The 18,023-nt window shown below is 41.4% G+C and overlaps 2 protein-coding genes across 6 annotated transcripts; both read right to left on the bottom strand.

The window, feature by feature from the left end:
• Positions 1–540: 540 nt before the first annotated feature.
• On the bottom strand, positions 541–6,343 carry LOC127782220 (protein ROLLING AND ERECT LEAF 2-like). Of its 4 annotated transcripts, none has more exons than XM_052309313.1 (6): positions 6,146–6,343; positions 4,373–4,474; positions 2,930–4,269; positions 2,625–2,842; positions 2,319–2,542; positions 541–1,590 (listed from the first exon to the last, which is right to left on the bottom strand). In XM_052309313.1, exons 3-6 carry the CDS (start codon positions 4,206–4,208, stop codon positions 969–971), a joined length of 2,343 nt encoding a protein of 780 aa, XP_052165273.1. In that variant the 5' UTR covers positions 4,209–4,269; positions 4,373–4,474; positions 6,146–6,343; the 3' UTR covers positions 541–968. The 4 variants fall into 4 exon arrangements, with proteins under 4 accessions (XP_052165273.1, XP_052165275.1, XP_052165274.1 ...); XM_052309315.1 differs by having other exon boundaries at positions 2,930–4,266; XM_052309314.1 differs by lacking the exon at positions 6,146–6,343 and adding an exon at positions 5,871–6,117.
• A 5,426-nt stretch (positions 6,344–11,769) lies between these two features.
• Positions 11,770–17,607, bottom strand: LOC127782697 (uncharacterized). 2 transcript variants are annotated; one of them, XM_052309964.1, is made up of 5 exons: positions 17,320–17,607; positions 16,594–17,197; positions 15,565–15,972; positions 13,229–13,425; positions 11,770–12,693 (listed from the first exon to the last, which is right to left on the bottom strand). In XM_052309964.1, the coding sequence occupies exons 2-5, from the start codon at positions 17,084–17,086 to the stop codon at positions 12,448–12,450; spliced, it is 1,344 nt and encodes a 447-aa protein (XP_052165924.1). In that variant the 5' UTR covers positions 17,087–17,197; positions 17,320–17,607; the 3' UTR covers positions 11,770–12,447. The 2 variants fall into 2 exon arrangements, with proteins under 2 accessions (XP_052165924.1, XP_052165925.1); XM_052309965.1 differs by having other exon boundaries at positions 17,341–17,607.
• Positions 17,608–18,023: the final 416 nt, after the last annotated feature.

Below are 18,023 nucleotides of genomic sequence, written 5' to 3'. Positions count from 1 at the left end.
ATTATTTGAGATAGTTAAAATTGATGAGTACTTTTTACGTTTCACAATGTAATACTTTCTAGCATTGCTCGTATTTATCTAGATGTTAATAAATCTAGATATATGTATGTGTTTAGATTCATTAACATCTAAATATATGTAAGTAATGTTAGAAAGTCTTGCATTATGAAACAGAGAGAGTAATTAGCTTTTCTTTATGATACAATAGCTATTTAAGGGTATAGCAAATGAATTAATTAGTTAAAAAAGTTATTCTAAGATTTTTTTTAAAAAAAATACACCGTTCAAAATATCGGAAAACATGCAAACCAACATCCCAAATCTGAAATCAGAAAAAGAAATAAAAAGAGCCTAGGTACATGTGATTTATGATGTAGCATACTTTGTCCATCTAAAAAAACTCAATTTAAACGAGAATGTGATATCTCCCACGTCTAGATTTTTATAATAGGAGGAATCAACAGCCTCTTCTTGGTTGAGTTTATTTTTTATTTTTAGGGGGGAGTAGGTCTTTTGGCGAGAGGTGAAGGAAACAATTAGTAGTGCAGTAGCTTGCTGGATTAAATCAACTAATTGATACTGCTACAGTTTCTGCCAGATAGCTCATGAGTAATTTACATTTCATTCAACCTAAAACAGACCAGCACCTAACAAAATCAACTAAAACAGTACTCACTCCCCTCTTCAAGGAAAAACATTAACCAGTACACCCTTTTTACCTGTTAACCTCATACTTACTTACAAAACAATATCAGAAGTTTCCTCTCACTGACAGAAGAATCACACCCAAGAACATAATCACCATGGTAATTAAACCCTCTAACTAATACTTCTCCTCAAGTCAATAATCACCAGCTACAGTAAATCAGCGTTGCAAATCATTCTTCATTACAAGACTAAGACTAGGCAATTTTTTAGGCAACTGCAGAATCCAACTCAAGTTTAGGCAAATTTTTTTTTGAGCCATTCTATGACACCTGGGGCCCACATGTCGGTTCCTCTTTCCGGCGTCCCGGCGCGCCGGCGGCCACCGCCGACACCAGCGCGTCGTAGCCGTCCGCCGACGCGTCGGCGAACTCGGCCATGGCGCCGGTCACCGCGGCCATGCCGGCGCAGAGCACGCGCCCGGCCATGCCCTCCATGCCAGTGGCCACGCCCGAGCACACCGACCCGACGCCGGCGACGAAGAAGTCCAGCCCGTCCATCACCCGCGCCTCCGACGCCGCGTCGATCGCGTGCCCCCACTCCATGCACACCGCGAACGCCAGCGGCAGCGCGGCGGCGGCGGTGCCGCCGGCGCCGGCGCCGCCGATGCCGAGGCAGCGGCGCGCCCACGCGGCGAGGGCGCGCGCGTAGGCGCGCTGCGCCGACAGCCACGTCTCGAGTGCGCCGCGCCACGCCCGGATCTCGCACTCGAGCGCCACGGCGGCCGGGGGCGGCGTCGCGGCGTCCGGGGCGCTCAGGGCGATGGCGGTGGCGGTGGCAGCGGCGGCCGTGGGGTGGCGCTGGAGGAAGAGGAGCTTGGCGTCGTCGATGGTGCGCTTCTGAGCCTTGTGGCGTTCGGCCATGGTGCGCCACATCCGTGACAACCTGCGTAATGCCAAGACATGTCCAATGTTCAAGATCACAGTGATGCAACAAGGGGGGAAAATATCTTCTTTTCATTTTGTTATAAGTCGCTGCATTTGCCATTTCTGAGAGTTGAATTGATCAAATTCAAACTTTTGATGGATCCTACACAATCTGGTTAAGCTAAAACAATGAAAAGAGCAGGGCTATAATTCCTGCTCACAGTGATGATGGTAAAAGATGGCTTTTGTACCCGTCTAAGACAGTATGATTAAGAATGTCAGCCTTTTTTGCTGCATCTGTTTATGTTTCTGTTTAATTATGTTTGTACGATTTAATAGCATGCTGATGGGAAAAAAAAAGTAACTCTTTCGAATTCAACTTGTGTTGTGTTACAAAACTGAAGAATTTGTTGCAAACATGTTCTTGTTGAGTTTATCTGTATGCAGTCCCCCCCCCCCCCCTCTCTCTCTCTCTCTTGTAAATAGTAGATTGCTTTACATTCATTTACAGGAACAGAACACCTCCAGTTGTGCATACCTACTTCTGCATGCCTATTTCATCACAATGATCACATTACCTACGCATCCTATATCTGAGATCCTAATAGCTGAAACAATTGTAACTGGTTATTTACTCTGTTGATCAAATTATGGATCCCATTTCAATAGTTAATATATGCGCATTATTGTGTTTCTACTCTCACTATGCAGGACACCAAAACTGAACAATAAACTACAGAAACGTACCCTCGGATCAACTCCATAAGCTGAGGTTGCATCTCCTCATCTCTTAGAACTTCAATCCTCGCTGATATTGACTGAACTGTGTGTATTGACACCTTCATCCGAGTATGTAAACTTCTCAATGCTGCACGGGTCTTATCGACGGAGGAAGGCTCGTCGCCTTTCACATCCTGGTTCCTCAAATGGTTCAGCCTTTTCTCGTAGTCAATTCTTAATCGTTCGCCTGCCTACAAGTGACAAAAACAAAGCATGATTCCCACTACTCACTTCTATTGATCTTCTGGTATTAGTTCCTGGTGGAGATTGTACCTTTACTTCTTTGTATAATTTCTTCTCCCATGTATACAGTCTATCTAGAGTGGAGTGATGACTTCCAGACATTGTACTGCAGGATTCTTCAGAGTAACAGCTGTTTGTCTCATTGTCATAGAGGTCCTCTATTGAGCTTGTGGGAGCAAGAAGGAAGCGGGAAGACGATGACCGGGATGATGCAGACCGCAATAATGCGACTGGGTTTAGCATCTTTGCTGCATTATTAAATTCATTAGTAAGTCGAGTGAGTTAGATCTGAAATAGTTTTAAGTAATTCCAGTATTGGTTTGTAAAATTAGTACCAGAAAGATCGTTTGAGGTTGAGTACTGAGCTCTACTTGCCTCCAACATCACTGAGATTTCCTTTGCAGCATCGCAGATCCCCAAGAACTGACTGTCAATATCCTTCATGGCTTCAGCCAGACTTGCTGGTCTGCGGTTCAGATACACTGTGAAACCAGGTGTTTCTTCTGCATTTGCTACTTTGTTCCTCATCAGTTCTTTCTTATGCGCCTTGATCTCAAGTTCTACTTTGTTACGCGGTTCACACTGAACTCCTTTGGATTCAAAGCCCTTTGTTTCCTGCTTGCCATTGACCTCAGTCTTCACAGGGCAAGCACCCCCATTAGAAGGCATACATCTCTCATCTGAATGATCACATTCATCGTCGCCATCATCGTCATCGTCATCGTCATCATCGTCGTCATCATCAAAATCATCATTGTCATCGTCATCCACTTGTTCCTCTTTCTGGTGCACCTGTTCATGTTGTTGACACTCATCATCTTCTTCTTCAAGTTCCGGGATTCCTTCCTCCTCTCTTACACGCTGTAATCGTGCCAATTCATCGTCGGTGACCACATTGTCATAGCTACTCCGAGGTCGCGGATACGCAAAGCTGTCCAGCGATGAGAATGGGTTCCAGAAGAAGTCCCACTGTGATGATTCCTGCTCCTGAGGCGACAGAGGTGGGTAGCTTGGCCTATCATACGACGCGTAATAAGAATTCCTTGTTGGCTCCTGGGGTGATGCAGCTGGATAGCTTGGCCTGTCATAGGACATGTAATAAGAGTTCCTCACTGGCTCCTGGGGTGATGGAGGTGGATAATTTGGCCTGTCATAAGGTGGTGTGTAGTAAGAAGATGGCCTCATTGGCGAGGATTGCGCTGCGAAGAACCTGTCCATGCCACCAAAGTTAACTGTGGGGTAATGTGACTCAATACGGATTGTTTCCACGGGTCTCGGTTGCTCTTCAACTGATACCGACGGGTTTGGTCCTGACCTCAGGTACTTTGAGACATGAATTGTCCTCTTCTCATATGAACCATAAGGGAGGCCAAGCAGCTCTGGCTTCTGTTGCTTCAAGGAAGAAATGAAGGGGTCAAATATGAGCTCATGGTGATCATCCCCAGCAACGAACCACTGGAGCGCCATCGAGACGCGCCTCAAGGACTCAATGTAGGCAAAGTGAGACGACGCGAAGCGGTTCCGCTGCTCCAGCGCCTGCTTGATGAAGTCCCTCCTGTCCCGGCACATCTTGACAGCCTCCTCATCTTCTAACCTGGAAGCAGCACATCCCATGTCTCCAAAGCCTTTGTGTAGTTTCAACTTTCAAGAACCCGTCATGCTTGGATCAGAACTTCTGAGTTCAACATGTGGAAAAACATTGGAGAAGGAAAATGTAACAGGTCAGTTCTGACTTGAAGAAACCAGGTATTTGAGTCATGTAACATTGCAGAAATTACCTAATACTGTACAAGAATCGACATTTGGTGATGAGCACATTCCAAGCAAGAAGATGACCTGAATCAACCCTGCTGTCTGACAAGTTCCCCAGAGTTCAGAAGCTGCAGAAACAATGCAGAATGATTATATGCAATCAAATCATGCAGCAAAAGGGAGCTTAGGCATAAGCTAATGAAGTGCAACAGCAGTCATGAATGTTGAAACTGGTTGAATACAACCACAAAAACTGGCCACTCAGAAGCCACAGGCAACAACTGCAAGCTACTGAAAACCAAACAGAGCATGAGATGCATCTATTTATCTGGAAACCTGAAATATCTTTACAAAGAAAGGGGAGTGAAAGCTACAAGGCTACAGAAAGATGCTCCTTTGCAGGTGAAATACCCCACTGCAAATACGCTACACTACACATTTGTTCGGTAGCACCAGCATTCTTTTTCTCCCAAAAGAGGGCTGAGAAGGCAAGAGAGTGAGGAATATTAATCCTTGGCCCTACTACCTTCAACTTGCAGTAAGTGAACGGACTTGACAACTAAACTAAATTCAGTTCAGTACACAGTATGGAGTGTGAGTGTGTGAGGCTAGTGCTATGAACACACACCAGGGGTTGTACTGCATTGGACTTCCAAAGTCACACTTTTTTTCAGGGTAAAACAGTACAGACAGAATCATCTTTACTGTCTTCAAGTTACAGAAGAAACGAATGATTTAGTTCTGAAGATTTAACAGTAAAATAAGTGCAGAATTCTAAATTTCAGAACAGATGGACCATGCTAGACACTCTTCTGCTGTATAAGCAAGGAATCAGGCAGAAGTAAAAAATAATAATCTTGTGATGTAAAAACTACAGGCCAAAGACAAAGCTCAGGTGATGATTATGGGTAATAATAAGTAACAGCTCTTGTCTCATAGTGCCCCCAAAAGAAAAAACAAGTCTTGGACTTAGCTCCAAGCCTCCAACTTAATGTCAAATTATCTTGCTACAACGGACAAATCAAATGGTAGACAAACGCGACCCGTGAGCTTACAGACGAATTCTCACTCTAAAATATTCAGAATCGTGGTTCTCCTTGCAGAAAAAAATTTAAAAAAACATTCAGAATCCCTGATGAAACAGATGACCAAAATCTTGGAGCAAATATATGAACAGGCAATGTACTGAATAAAACCAATTCTACAATCTCCTGAGAAACCAGAGTACAATCCTAACTTAAACAAGAGTGAGGAAAAAAGATGAAATCTTGTGGGGAAGAACAGGACACACAACAAGAGCAAGCCATCAAGAACCAAGAAAACATGGCAATCTCTGCTCAATTCCCAATCTTGCAACACCAGAGAAAAAGGCAAAGCCAAGCATAAAGATCAGGTGGACATGGGCAGCACAGGAGCACATCATTCTGAAGTGTGGAGGAAGCAAAGGCAGAGACAGACGAGTCCATGTAGAGGAGGAGAAGGGAAGGAAGGCCATGGGAACCAGGGACAAAGAGGCATACATACATGTTCTTGAAGCACTCAAAAGGGAGCACACAAAATTCGCTAAAGATCAAGAACAGCTTCGCAAGAAGAAACCACACACCCTCATCTTTCTCACTCTCTCTCTCTCTCTCTCTCTCCACTTTGGCCCCACAAAACCTCTCATCCAACCACATCAATTGCGAGCATTAAACAACACAAAGAGAAAGGTGAAAACAAAAGCAAAGCAGGAGGAATGCAAATGCAAACCTATAAGCTCACATATTAAAATAAGATGAGAGGTTCAGATAAGCTTATACCTGATGACAGAAGTTCAGGCCTCCCTCCTCTACTCTACTCTATCCCTTTCTCCTCCTTTGGTATGCGTGTGTACAAGTCTACAAGAACAAGAAATGGAAGAAGTCTTTGTGCAGAGAGAGAGAGAGAGAGAGAAAGAGAGAGAGTGTGAGTGGTGGTGGCAGAGAAAGAGAGAGATGCAATGCAACAACGGTCAAAAGACTTGAAAGAAGGAGAGAAATCACTGGGAAGGAAGAGAGAGAAAAGTGGAGCAGCAGCAGCAGCAGCCAGCAGATAGTAACTGAATTGAGCTATGACCCTACACTTGTAGTTATTTCACAATAATACCCCACTCATTTACTTCCCTTGCCATTTTACACAAATTGCTCTCTGAACATTTTGTTCAATGTTCAGTAAATTTCAGGCAATTTATGACATTTTATGTCTCTACCGAGATGAATGGAATTTGTGATTTGTGGGAGAAATTTCACATTGGAATTCAGAGATATTTTATATTGGGAGTAGGAAAAGGATCAGAGGGGCTTTCTTGAGAAATACTACCAGTCTACCACCACTAGGAAGGATGACTGCAAGACATTCATGCCCTTTGGAGTTATCAGTTGAATAATTTATGGCATTCACCAATACGACAACACTTACGTTAGAGAAAAGAAACTGAAGTTATGACCGTGACAACAGATTTTGGACGTACGGCTCAGACTTCAGAGAAAGCTACAATAAATAATTTAAAATTTGTTTTTTCTACATGCTTTAATAGCAGCACGTTGAATGAAAATTCATTACTTAGAACGTACTATTCAATAATACACTATTAATACCATTTTATCAACTTGATAAATGAATGAATTATGCACAACATGAAGGTCTGCATTTTTGTCAGTTCACAAAAGAGGAGAAAGACGTCTTTTTTTCCTCTCTTTTTTACTCTGAAACTTTTGAACAAACTTCCGGTTAGTCAGTTAAGTTCAGGCTTCATGCATGCCGCTCTTGACGCATCACACTTATCTCATTTCCTGGACAAATCGGTTGCATCAAGATACACTTTTAAACAAACCAAAACCTTTTCTTTTTTTCTACACGCCAAAAGAAAAAAAAAATCTGATCAGAGTAATCTTTAGCAAAGAAAGAACAATGGGAATTCAGATCTATCTATGATATCTACTAGTATCAATCAATCAATCCTGTGTGTGTGGATTGCCACTGCATGCGGCACCTGGCTACCATGCACAAGGTGTGGGCTACCACACAAGGCAAGTTTGTGCAAAAATGCGAGCTCATCGATCCCCAGAAAAGGCCCAGAGAGAATAGATGCTCTCATCTTTCTTTCTTTTAAGGTGTTGATCAATTCAGATGAAAGTTCCTCAGATGCTTGCACTAGTAGGTAGTGGTTGGGGTTTTCGGTCGAGTCACTCTACCGAATCCATGTATTCTATCAAGGACTAGATTATTTGTTGATTTTATCTTGCTTTTATGTGTTTTCTAAAACCAAAAACAGTACGAAATTCTTGAGGAGATGCCGAGTGTTCGGCTTTTCAAATTTTAAATTCTATATAACATATGTAAAAGCACAAAAAAAAGAGAGAAGCCTTATTCAAGAGAACGCGTCATTGCGATGGTGCGTTCAGATGTAATGATATAGATTTTAGTATATTACAGCAGCTACCACTGCACAGAAAAAGAAATACCATTATACTAGTCATCAATAAACATTATTTTCAAATACCACAAAGCTAGATTCATACATGCTTTCCGCTTCAAAAGTCCTTACAACAGAGTCAACTCGGCACAACTATTGCATAGGATGGTAGTCTACTAGGATATGTCCTAGCAAAAATCCTGGATTATCACGGATACATTTCCTGAACTTCTAAAAGTTTGCAAAAAAAAAAAAAACTTTGTACATCAGCAATTTTAAGAAAACCTTTTAAAATCACCATTTGAACATTCTAATATTTAATTCTTTCATTTGAGACCTCGAATAATCGACATAAGCTCATCATCCATTAGAATGTTAGAACACACCCCCATGAAATTATCCAAATAGAATCATATATCACCGGTGTGCTGCATATTAGGTGCTCAGTAGATATGTTCATAGGCCATAGCACTTGTACAAAATGAAAGATTATGTTGACCAAATGACCATGAAGAGGAAGGCATGCACTGCAAAAGCAATTTGAAAAAAGGGTCTCTTGTATTGGATGGATATGAGCATGCATGGGAATTTTCAAAAAGATAAAGCACAGTTTGTTAGTCTGCCTCCCCCCTCTATCAGAGATGAAAAAAAGCAAAAGAGATGAAAAGATTCTTCCACATGTCCATGCCCCAGAATTTTTTTAGAGGTCCTTTTCTCACACCTTTATCTAGGCTTAGCTGCCTAGGCTTGGTGCTGTTTTTTATCAGTACAGCCCTTACACTATACTTCTTTACTGTGGGAACCCTTTCCACTTGGTTGAATAACATTTATTATATTTAGCTTCTCGGGCATTCCACTGTATTATCACATAAACGTGAGCGGAAAAGAAACAAAAAAAATGGTCATACTTTAAAAAATAGCATGATGAGAAAATGTAAAAATTCAGTTTGAATAATATTTACTACAATGTTTAGCTTCTCTTCCATTCCACCATATATTTGTTTACTTAAACACCGTGGGAATGCTGGAAAGTTAGGGGTGCCACGTCAGATGTTACTTTTGTAAAAAAGCACCCGCAGTTCTGTTAATTACACATTGGTCCCCACTGATATCCACCGTAAACCGTCGGATCTCGATCTAGTTATCACAAAGGCATGAGAAGAAGAAAAAAAATACAAAAAGTGGTGATACTTTATAAATTCTGAATCTGTTTTGTACTCAAAACTGTTTTGTACGTAATTCTGAAACTGAAGATTAGCAGTGGTTAGGAGGACTAATGCACATAAATTCAGATGTTAAAACAAGACAAATAAGGTCTTTCCATAGGATAAGTATTAGTCAAGTTGGAAGTTTTTATAATCCTTGTGCCCATCTCCTGCTAGGAAGAGAACAAAGTGAGGAAGACTAGTTGCTCATAGGATGCCACTCTAATCTAGATCCTATGGTTGCAGCCTTGCAAGTTACTAGTACTTAGCATTTGACATTATCAAAACAAGACAAATGAAACAAGCACAACAAGGCCCTGTTTTTTCAATGTCTCACCAGCCAGGGGTTCAGAAGAAGACATGATTGGCAAACATGGCCATTTTGTCTTCGTTTACTGATGCCTCAGCTCCCAGATCCACAGTACAGGACTAACCTTAACCAAATGCTCTACTCTTAGGACACACCAAGAATCTTAACTTGCTCTTTTCATCAATACAATGTGGGCCACCACAATGAAAAAAAAGTAGAAAAAAGGACAGAAATTATATAGAGAGCAACTACACTGAACACAGTCCAATGAGACACATGCATACTGTAGTAGCTTCAGTCTGGTCAATTTCCCATCCATTGGACTCACTTTTTTTACTGCACTTTTTCCTGATGAAAACACAAAACTGCAAAATACTGCTACAGTGTTATACATGTACGTTTACTCTCTAGATCAAAACTGATGACTTAATTGAACTGCGAATGCCTGCAATAAAAGCTGACATGAAAATTTTCTTTAGAGAACCAGAGCTTGCATCCTGCATGGGTTTATAATAGTGTGCTTTTTTGTCTGCAACTTGGAATAGTAGACTGTAGAAAACCAGCATTGGATCTGTTCATGTTGATGTTATTTTCTACCTTCTGCTGCATTGTACTACTACTGTATAGGATAACTGAAGATTGGGTTGTGTGCACACACAGCTCACTCACTGTCAGAAGGTCCAATGCTTCTGGCAATGCAGTTCATGGCTGCAAGAATCAAGATCCCAATGCAGTTTCTCTGTACTCTCTTGAGCCCAATTTTGGTTGCCTGTTGATCTATTCCAAGCAGACTACAAACCTACCAAAACCACCATCTTAAAACCAGAATTACCTCACTTGGCTGAAGAACAGTAGAGCAAGCAAGAAAGAGTTCTTGAAGAAATACCTCACTTGGCCTCTACCTCTTTCAGTCTGCATTGAAGAAAAATGGTTAGTGGTTGCCTTCCATCACATGACCTGCTGCCACAAGAGTTAACTTCTCTGCATCTTATTGGCACTCCTGCATATACACAAGAGGAGTACATTTCAAGGGACTCTTTGCAGCAAAGAGATGACACACATCTCACTCCACACATCTGACTGCACATGCTTTGCAGGGCAATGACAGGTGCAGAGGTAATCTCATTCTGCATTACAACAAGAAACTCCCATCAAGGTTGTTGCAGCCATATGCCCGGTTCTTTTCGTCTTACAAAAGGTGTGTTTAGTTCACACCAAAATTGGAAGTTTGGTTGAAATTGGAACAATGCGATGGAAAAGTTTGAAGTTTATGTGTGTAGGAAAGTTTTGATATGATGGAAAAGTTGAAAGTTTGAAGAAAAACTTTGGATCTAAACATGGTGAAATTATAGATTATCATGGGCATGCACGCTTCCAAAGCTTATAAAGGGTGTGATGTTTTCAGAATCTTTTCGTATATAATTTGCTTAAAATATATTTTAAAATGAATTTTTAGCTTTTTAGTTAGTTGATTTATCCGTTTGTACCCTTTAATATCATCACAAATGAGATGATCTATTATATATTATCTATTCAGAACAATCAAACTGGGTAATACCAAGGCTGTGTTTAGATCCAAAGTTTGGATCCAAACTTCAGTCCTTTTCCATCACATCAAGCTGTCATACACACACAACTTTTCAGTCACATCATCTCCAATTTCAACCAAAATCTAAACTTTGCGCTGAACTAAACACAGCCCAAGATGTGAGAAAAGTCTCCTCATCAAAGTTTCCAAATAGGCAGGGATGTAGCAGCAGTGTGATAGTGCCAATCAAAGTTTCCAAATAGGCAGGGATGTAGCAGCAGTGTGATAGTGCCAATCAAAGTTTCCAAATAGATAGTGCCAATGTGGCCCATTGGCATTTCATTTGTCCTCCATGGCTGGAAGAGAGAGAGAGAGAGAGAGAGAGAGAGAGAGAGATCTGCAACAGTGCAAGTTTTATGGCACATAAATTGCAGGGCACAGTGAATGGCCAGTTTGCCTTGCATTGCTTACAAACAAGCTCACAACCACAACACATTGATGACCCCCACCATTGATGGCTGTGGCAGCAGGAATTTAGTGGCAGCAGCCATTTGCTGTGCTCATGGACTTGGCCTGATGCTGCATGCTGCTGATGCAGAACATTCGGACTGTTCACTTGCAAATGGGGCTCACCAGTCTAGATTATTCAACTGAGTAACTGACTTTCTGGGGTCCACACGGCAATGCAGTGTTGGTCCATAAGTTCATAGATCCATTTGTGGAGATCAGTAGTGCAGGCAGGGTTTACCTTATCGTTTTCGAAGAAAAAACCAAATCTGTATCAGTTTGTCAAAAATTGAGTAAAAACTTACAACTTTTATAAGGAAACCAATTAAAAAATCGCTCGGACTTCACAAACCGATTCTCTTTCATGACAATCGAGCAGATCGTTAAGGTAATGGTCATAACTCATAAGTGATGCAATTTGTAGGCTTCCAAAATGTTAATTTTTAGCTTATCAGAATTTCAGTAAAACATTTGGAAAGATTTATGCATGGCAAGAGGCACAGGCCTTTTCACACACGCCGTGTACGGAAAGGAAGACATGTCACTTGTTCTAAAGTTGCATCATGGTGCACTATGATTTTTTTCTGCAGAGTTACATGCGTGCTTGCACGAGCAGCAGGTTTATCCTTGCAGAAGCCAAGTGCTAAAAGATAAGGGAGAGGTACAACACCTACCTAAAAATTCAGAGAAAGCACTGCAGAAAATTGAGCAGATCTCACTTCAGTTTGCAGGTTGCAATCAAACACACTGAAGTTCCTTTGCATGTGGAGATTGAGTAGTTTAAAGCCACCTGCTTCAATCTCATTGCTCCAGTAGCTTCAGAGTTCAGACACAGCTTGCAACTATGTCCAGAAGTAGGATTTTACTCGGTGATTTCTGATTAACCATTTGTCTTGCTTCCATATGTTGCTATGCTGCATAAAAACCTCATGCTAAACACAGGCTCCAGAAATGGGGATCTAGCAGCAACTCTTCTTAGGTATCGTTTTAGTATGAGCATTTAAACCTAAAGGCATTTACATATAATAGGGTGGTATCAGCTCATACAGCAGCTAAGCTATCAAGTATTCAAAGTGTAGCAGATGCCACATTTTGCGGTGCCTCAGGCACTAGATGGGTCAACAGGGGAACAGGATTGGGGATCCATCGCGCCGCAGCTTGTTGTCGGAGAGATCCAGCTTGCTCATCTTCTCCTCACACCACAGGAGCTGCTCCTTGCTGAGCTTCGCCATCCTTAGGACCCTTGACACAACCTTGATGTCGATTAAGGCAAAAAGCAGCTGAACTTCCTCCATTGTGGCTGGCCAGGTCTTGCTCTTCCATCCTTTCTTCTTCTTGAATAGCTCCTTCACTTTCACTTCCTTCTGCAGGTTTGGAGGGATCCATTAGAAACAAAGAGTCGTATAAAGACATAAACTGTAGATATACACGGATCTGAGACTGAAAGAGCGTGTGAACAATCGAATCAGCTAATTGGGCTCACGTTGCTAAGAATAGATGCTGCATTAGTAATATGGCATTTATTTCTCGACGTGCCACGTTTGGTAACATATGCTGTAAAGAAATCTTGAAGGCATGCAGACTCAACCACCATGTGCAAGTACAAATACCATATCCATGCAAATAACTTTCAGAGCTTTTGTTTCATATGAGACGAACATCAGATCTATTTGAGGAAAAAGTGATTATACTACTAGCACATTTCAGAAAGATATCATATGAAAACCAAGCCAATAAAAGTTAGCAACAATGAATATAAAACTACCCCGTTTCATCAAATATAAAACTACCCTGTGAGACACTGAATAACCAGCACCCAGCAGATATGAACTAAAGAAACCTACCAAGGAGCTCGAGGTTTTGTTAGTCAATCAGCCGCATATAAGAATAAGATATTACCTTATCAAGAGAGGATTGAACTTGTTGAATCGAGCTTCCAGTATGACTATGAACACTCATGAGGGCACTATTCTTTTTCTTGTCCTTTTTCAGGAAAAGACGGAAAGTCATGATAGACTCCTCTAATAATTTGATGAGGTCAGATGCAAAAATTGAAGGTTCCACTTGATCTTCAGCATTATATTTCCCATCTGCAACTGTATAGAGAATACAAAAATGAAAAGAAATATATTAATTAAAAACAAGAATGGCATTAATTAACAGAGTCGTGTAAAAATTGTGTTTAAAGAACCCAGTTCTCAAATGAATGCAAAAACATAAAAAAAAAATCCTGTAACAAAAGCAAAAGTGAAGCCATGGCCCCACAGAAGAGACAACAGTGTTTATTGCATTCAGAACTTACTGCCTTGCTGGTAGACCAAAGTAAAATCTGATGCAAGGAAATCTTTTGGGGAGTTCAGGGATTTTTTTTGTACTAAGCATCACATTAAACAAGATTTGGTTCAACCAACCGATTAGCTTGCATCTAGGTAATACAATTTATACCTGTACCAAGTCCTGCTGTGAGTCTAGACTGACAGAAATCTTTCAAAATCCTATGGAATAAATGAGGAAGTTTATGGGCATGGCATTCTGACACATCTTAAATTTGCAAAGAATGCTCTTAAAGCTTGTGTACACCATTTCAGTCACAGGTTGAGCACATGTTGCAGAAATCAACAGTACGAAACATGTGGCTCTTAATTCTTGGATACATATAGTGTTCAGGTGTTGCCATATTCACATAATTACTCAATGATGTTATAAATCTGACTGCTGTTAATATCTTTCTTGGTCGCACACGAAATGTGAAACAGAATTGAAAGGAAAAAAGATCCAATGGTGGTGCAATACTGGCCATTAATAGTGCCATAATGTACAGCAGATCAAAATGGCTTATAGCATGTGCAATGTCTAGGCTATTCAATGCCAAAGCCAAAGATAGTCACACTTAAAAAGTTAAAATAATCTACGTCCAGGGCAGTATCTGCATGTCGTTTAATACGACAAACATGCTGATGTGGATAAACATGATGTAAGATCTATATATCTCCTATAATGGGCTAATGGCCCTTAAACATTTCCATCATAATTATATTAAGTCATTACCAATTTGATTGTACTTCTGGGAGACATTGCCATAAATCGCAAGTTGTTAATCAGTAGCTGAAAGTTTTAGATCCTAAACATAAGTGTGATTTAAAAAAGAAACTATCATCTGGCACAACAGCTAGTAACTGAGATATAGACTGTACGGACAAATGCATAGTATGTTCTAGATCCTAAACTCATCTTGAGTTAAACATCTAAGGATGAAAGCTCTCAACTGAATCTACCCCAGTCATACACTTATAACTCTCCAACATTAGTGTCAACACATTTGATTTTTAAATGCATCTTAGTACCATAGCTTATCACCAAGGACCTACCCAAGAGCAGCACCAGATTAACAGATTGTGAAAACATGTACTAAACAATGTCATTAGTTGGATAAGCAAATAGATTAAGTTGACCTGATGAAAGATGTACGAGCAACAATAAAGATCAATATATCAAGCACGTGACAACCCAATCACCAAAAAAAAAGGGTATGCATTACTTTGTGTTGCACAGGAGTAACCTACAGGTAGGAAGAAGATGCAAAAATTGTCAGAAATCTCCATCCTACAGCACGATATCTTCAATGTGCTTAGGTCCTAGCTGTAGTAACTGGTACTTACAGAACTGCATAGTAGGTCATTCTGGACATGTTACCAATGGTAAACCATGGTGTCTTAGGCCTTGTTTGGCAATGTCCAAATCCCAGCCCATCCCTAGAGATGGACCAGGAATTTAAACTAAGATTTGGGCCTTGCCAGATGAGGCATTAGTGTGCACAGCTGATGTATCCTTTTTTTTTTCTGAGAGTATGCCAATGTACCTACCTATAATTGCTAGAGCTTTTTACTTCATATGCCAAAACGGTACGTACATCTTGCTGGCTTTGTCACTGGGCAATCTATCAGAAGTTAAGTTCAATAAGACACAAAATTTCAACCAAACAAATGTAATGGCTTTTGTAAAAGAAACTAATGTGCACAGAAATTATTTGATTAAAAGAAACATCAGGTAATAAAATCGATGAATTACTATGCTACACAGAAACTCAACCCAATGATATAATTATTTTCTAGAAAATAAAAAAGTCAATAAGCTGCCAGGAAGATTAAGGGTGATTTGTACCGCTCACGGAAAGATATTCGATTGTCAAATGATGGGTTATGTCCGTTTAAAGATTGCAAACCTAAAAATCATACCTTGAAAAGTGGGGACCTGAAGTAACTTCGACAAGGAACTCCGAGACCGTGCATATATCTCAACCCGTGAACCTTGCTCAAATGGCTCATTCTCAACAAATCTCTGCAATAGAACCTGGAACTGCTGGAATGCTTGAGCAGCACAGCTGTAGGTGGTGGGATTATCAGGTTGAGCTGCGAGTATCAGACTCAGGTGCACATACATACAATGAAGAGCCTCCCAACTTAAAGAAACATGCCCAACATATGCTGTCTCAAGTGTTTGGTAGGGATTATCCTCGCTCTGCTGTTGCTGAAGATGTTCGCAGTCCTCCTGGAGGTCATCCCTCCTTTTGAAAGAGAGGTTGCGCAGGGTTGATGCCAATTTGGATGCTGATCTAGGCGACTTTTTTGAGATGTTGAAGGACCCTAGGAAGTTTGTTTACCAATCATTAAAAAGGATAAATTGTTGAGACTTTATAGAATAGAACGGCAAAAGAAACTGTCTGATTAGGTAAGCAAATGTGTATGCATAAGTGTAGCCTTGCTACACAAGGAAAAGACGGAACCCTCAAGTCCGACAAAAAGTTAATAGGCACTGATGTATGCATAAAGGAAACATTACTCAGGAACTGTTGGCCAGTAAAATGCTGAAATTGGTTAACAGAATAGAACTACCTACGGAAGACGACAATTTATTATCATACAAAATGATACCATCAATTAGCATAAGAATCTCCATATGAAGCATATGACACTCATATGGTAGTTATGTACTCATCACATAAGGAATGGCAAAGTATATGATATTCAACAGTCATTTAGATTTATATAATCTATCGTATCATATATGTACTAAAATCGATACCATGCACGCACGTGCAATCATATGGCCAATTAATGTCCCACAAACAAATGAACGGCAATAACGGAGGGGTTATCTAAGACCAAGTGGTTAACATGAATATACATTAGGTTTCGCATTCAACTAAGACATGCAAAATGTACAATCAACCATACGAGAACGACTCCGCGGGCTAAATATTTCACCTGGATCCTTGAGAAGCTGCGTGATCATCTTATCGAACACCGCCATCCTCTCACAATACTTCTCATAGAGCGAATCGAACCCGCATAGCGGGAACCCGTCGCCGACGTCGGACTCCATCCACTCCCTGGAGCTACTCCCTTCCTCCTCCTCCTCTTCCCCATCCTCCTCCACCTCAGCACACTCCTCCTCAGGGATGAGCACCATGAAGCTGTTCTTCCTCAGCTCCTTGAGCCTACGCTTCACCTCATTGGTGATGAAATCATCATCGTCATCATCCTCCTCCTGCCCTTCCACGGCCCCATTGCCTGCATCTGCATCCATACCCGCACCGGCTGCTGCCGCCGCAGGATCATCCTCCAAGATCTTGCCCTTCTGCTCATCGGAAGCTGCATTGTTCCCAGCCTTGGTTTCCTCCTCTGATTCTACAACCTCTCCCCCGCCCCCGCCGCTCTTCCGGGCCTTCCCCAACTTCTTGATCTTGAAGAAATCCATCCGTGGAAGCGCAGAAGCTTCGAAATCCCAACAGAGAGGATCCGATCGATGCTAAAGAAGATCCCCTTCCCCTTTCCTTAATCCAAAACCTCCCTCCCCTTTTTGTCTTCCCTGCAAGCACCACAAGAATCAAATCACCAAGTGAAGCAAACAACGAAAGAACAAGCCCCAAACTAATAACAAAATAAAAATAAAACTAAGAACTCATAAATCCGTGAAATGCAACCACGCACCAGCCTCAAGAAACCACCCACCCGAGTAACCAGCTTGAATAATGGGGATAAAAAACCTCCAAGATCCAACCGACGAATCACCAGCGGAGCCCAGCAATCGCGACCGGGGCAACTCATCACGCGGCGGCGGTGAGCTCCATATGGCGGCGTCGGGGGGGATCGAGGCGGAGATCAATCGGGAGGGGAATGGAATGGAGAGCGTGTGCTGCGTGCTTGGGTTTAAGCGAGCGTTACAGCATGACGCTACAGTGGCAGTGGTGGTGGTGGTGATGGTTTGGGGGGTCACGAGGTTTAGGGAGTCGGTGGCGATGCTTCCGCGCCTCGCGAAACTTAAACCATCTTTCTAAGCGCGGGATTAAGGGTGTGATTAGGATTAGCGGGGGATGGTAATCGCCTGGGTTACCTTAGAGCAAGTATAAGTATAATAGTAGGCTGTAAGCCAACTAAACGCTGAGGTAGAGGAGAGAAGAAGTGGGCTGTAAACTTATAGTCGACTTGAAGAGCTAACTGTACAAGTGGATTCTATATTAATGGTAAAGAGCTAACTGTTACTCATTGATAGTCATGTTTCATCTTGGCACATAGACTAAGGATAAGTAATTATACTTATCATTCATTTAAACATGCTACTAGTCATTTCTCATAAACAAGTGATCTATTAATATTTACATTTCTCGATACACATCTAGTCAATCTTGTGTGGA

This window comes from Oryza glaberrima, chromosome 8 (genome assembly GCF_000147395.1).
Source record: "Oryza glaberrima chromosome 8, OglaRS2, whole genome shotgun sequence".
In the NCBI taxonomy this organism is placed as follows: Eukaryota; Viridiplantae; Streptophyta; class Magnoliopsida; order Poales; family Poaceae; genus Oryza; species Oryza glaberrima.
This window is presented reverse-complemented; position numbering and strand designations above follow the sequence as displayed.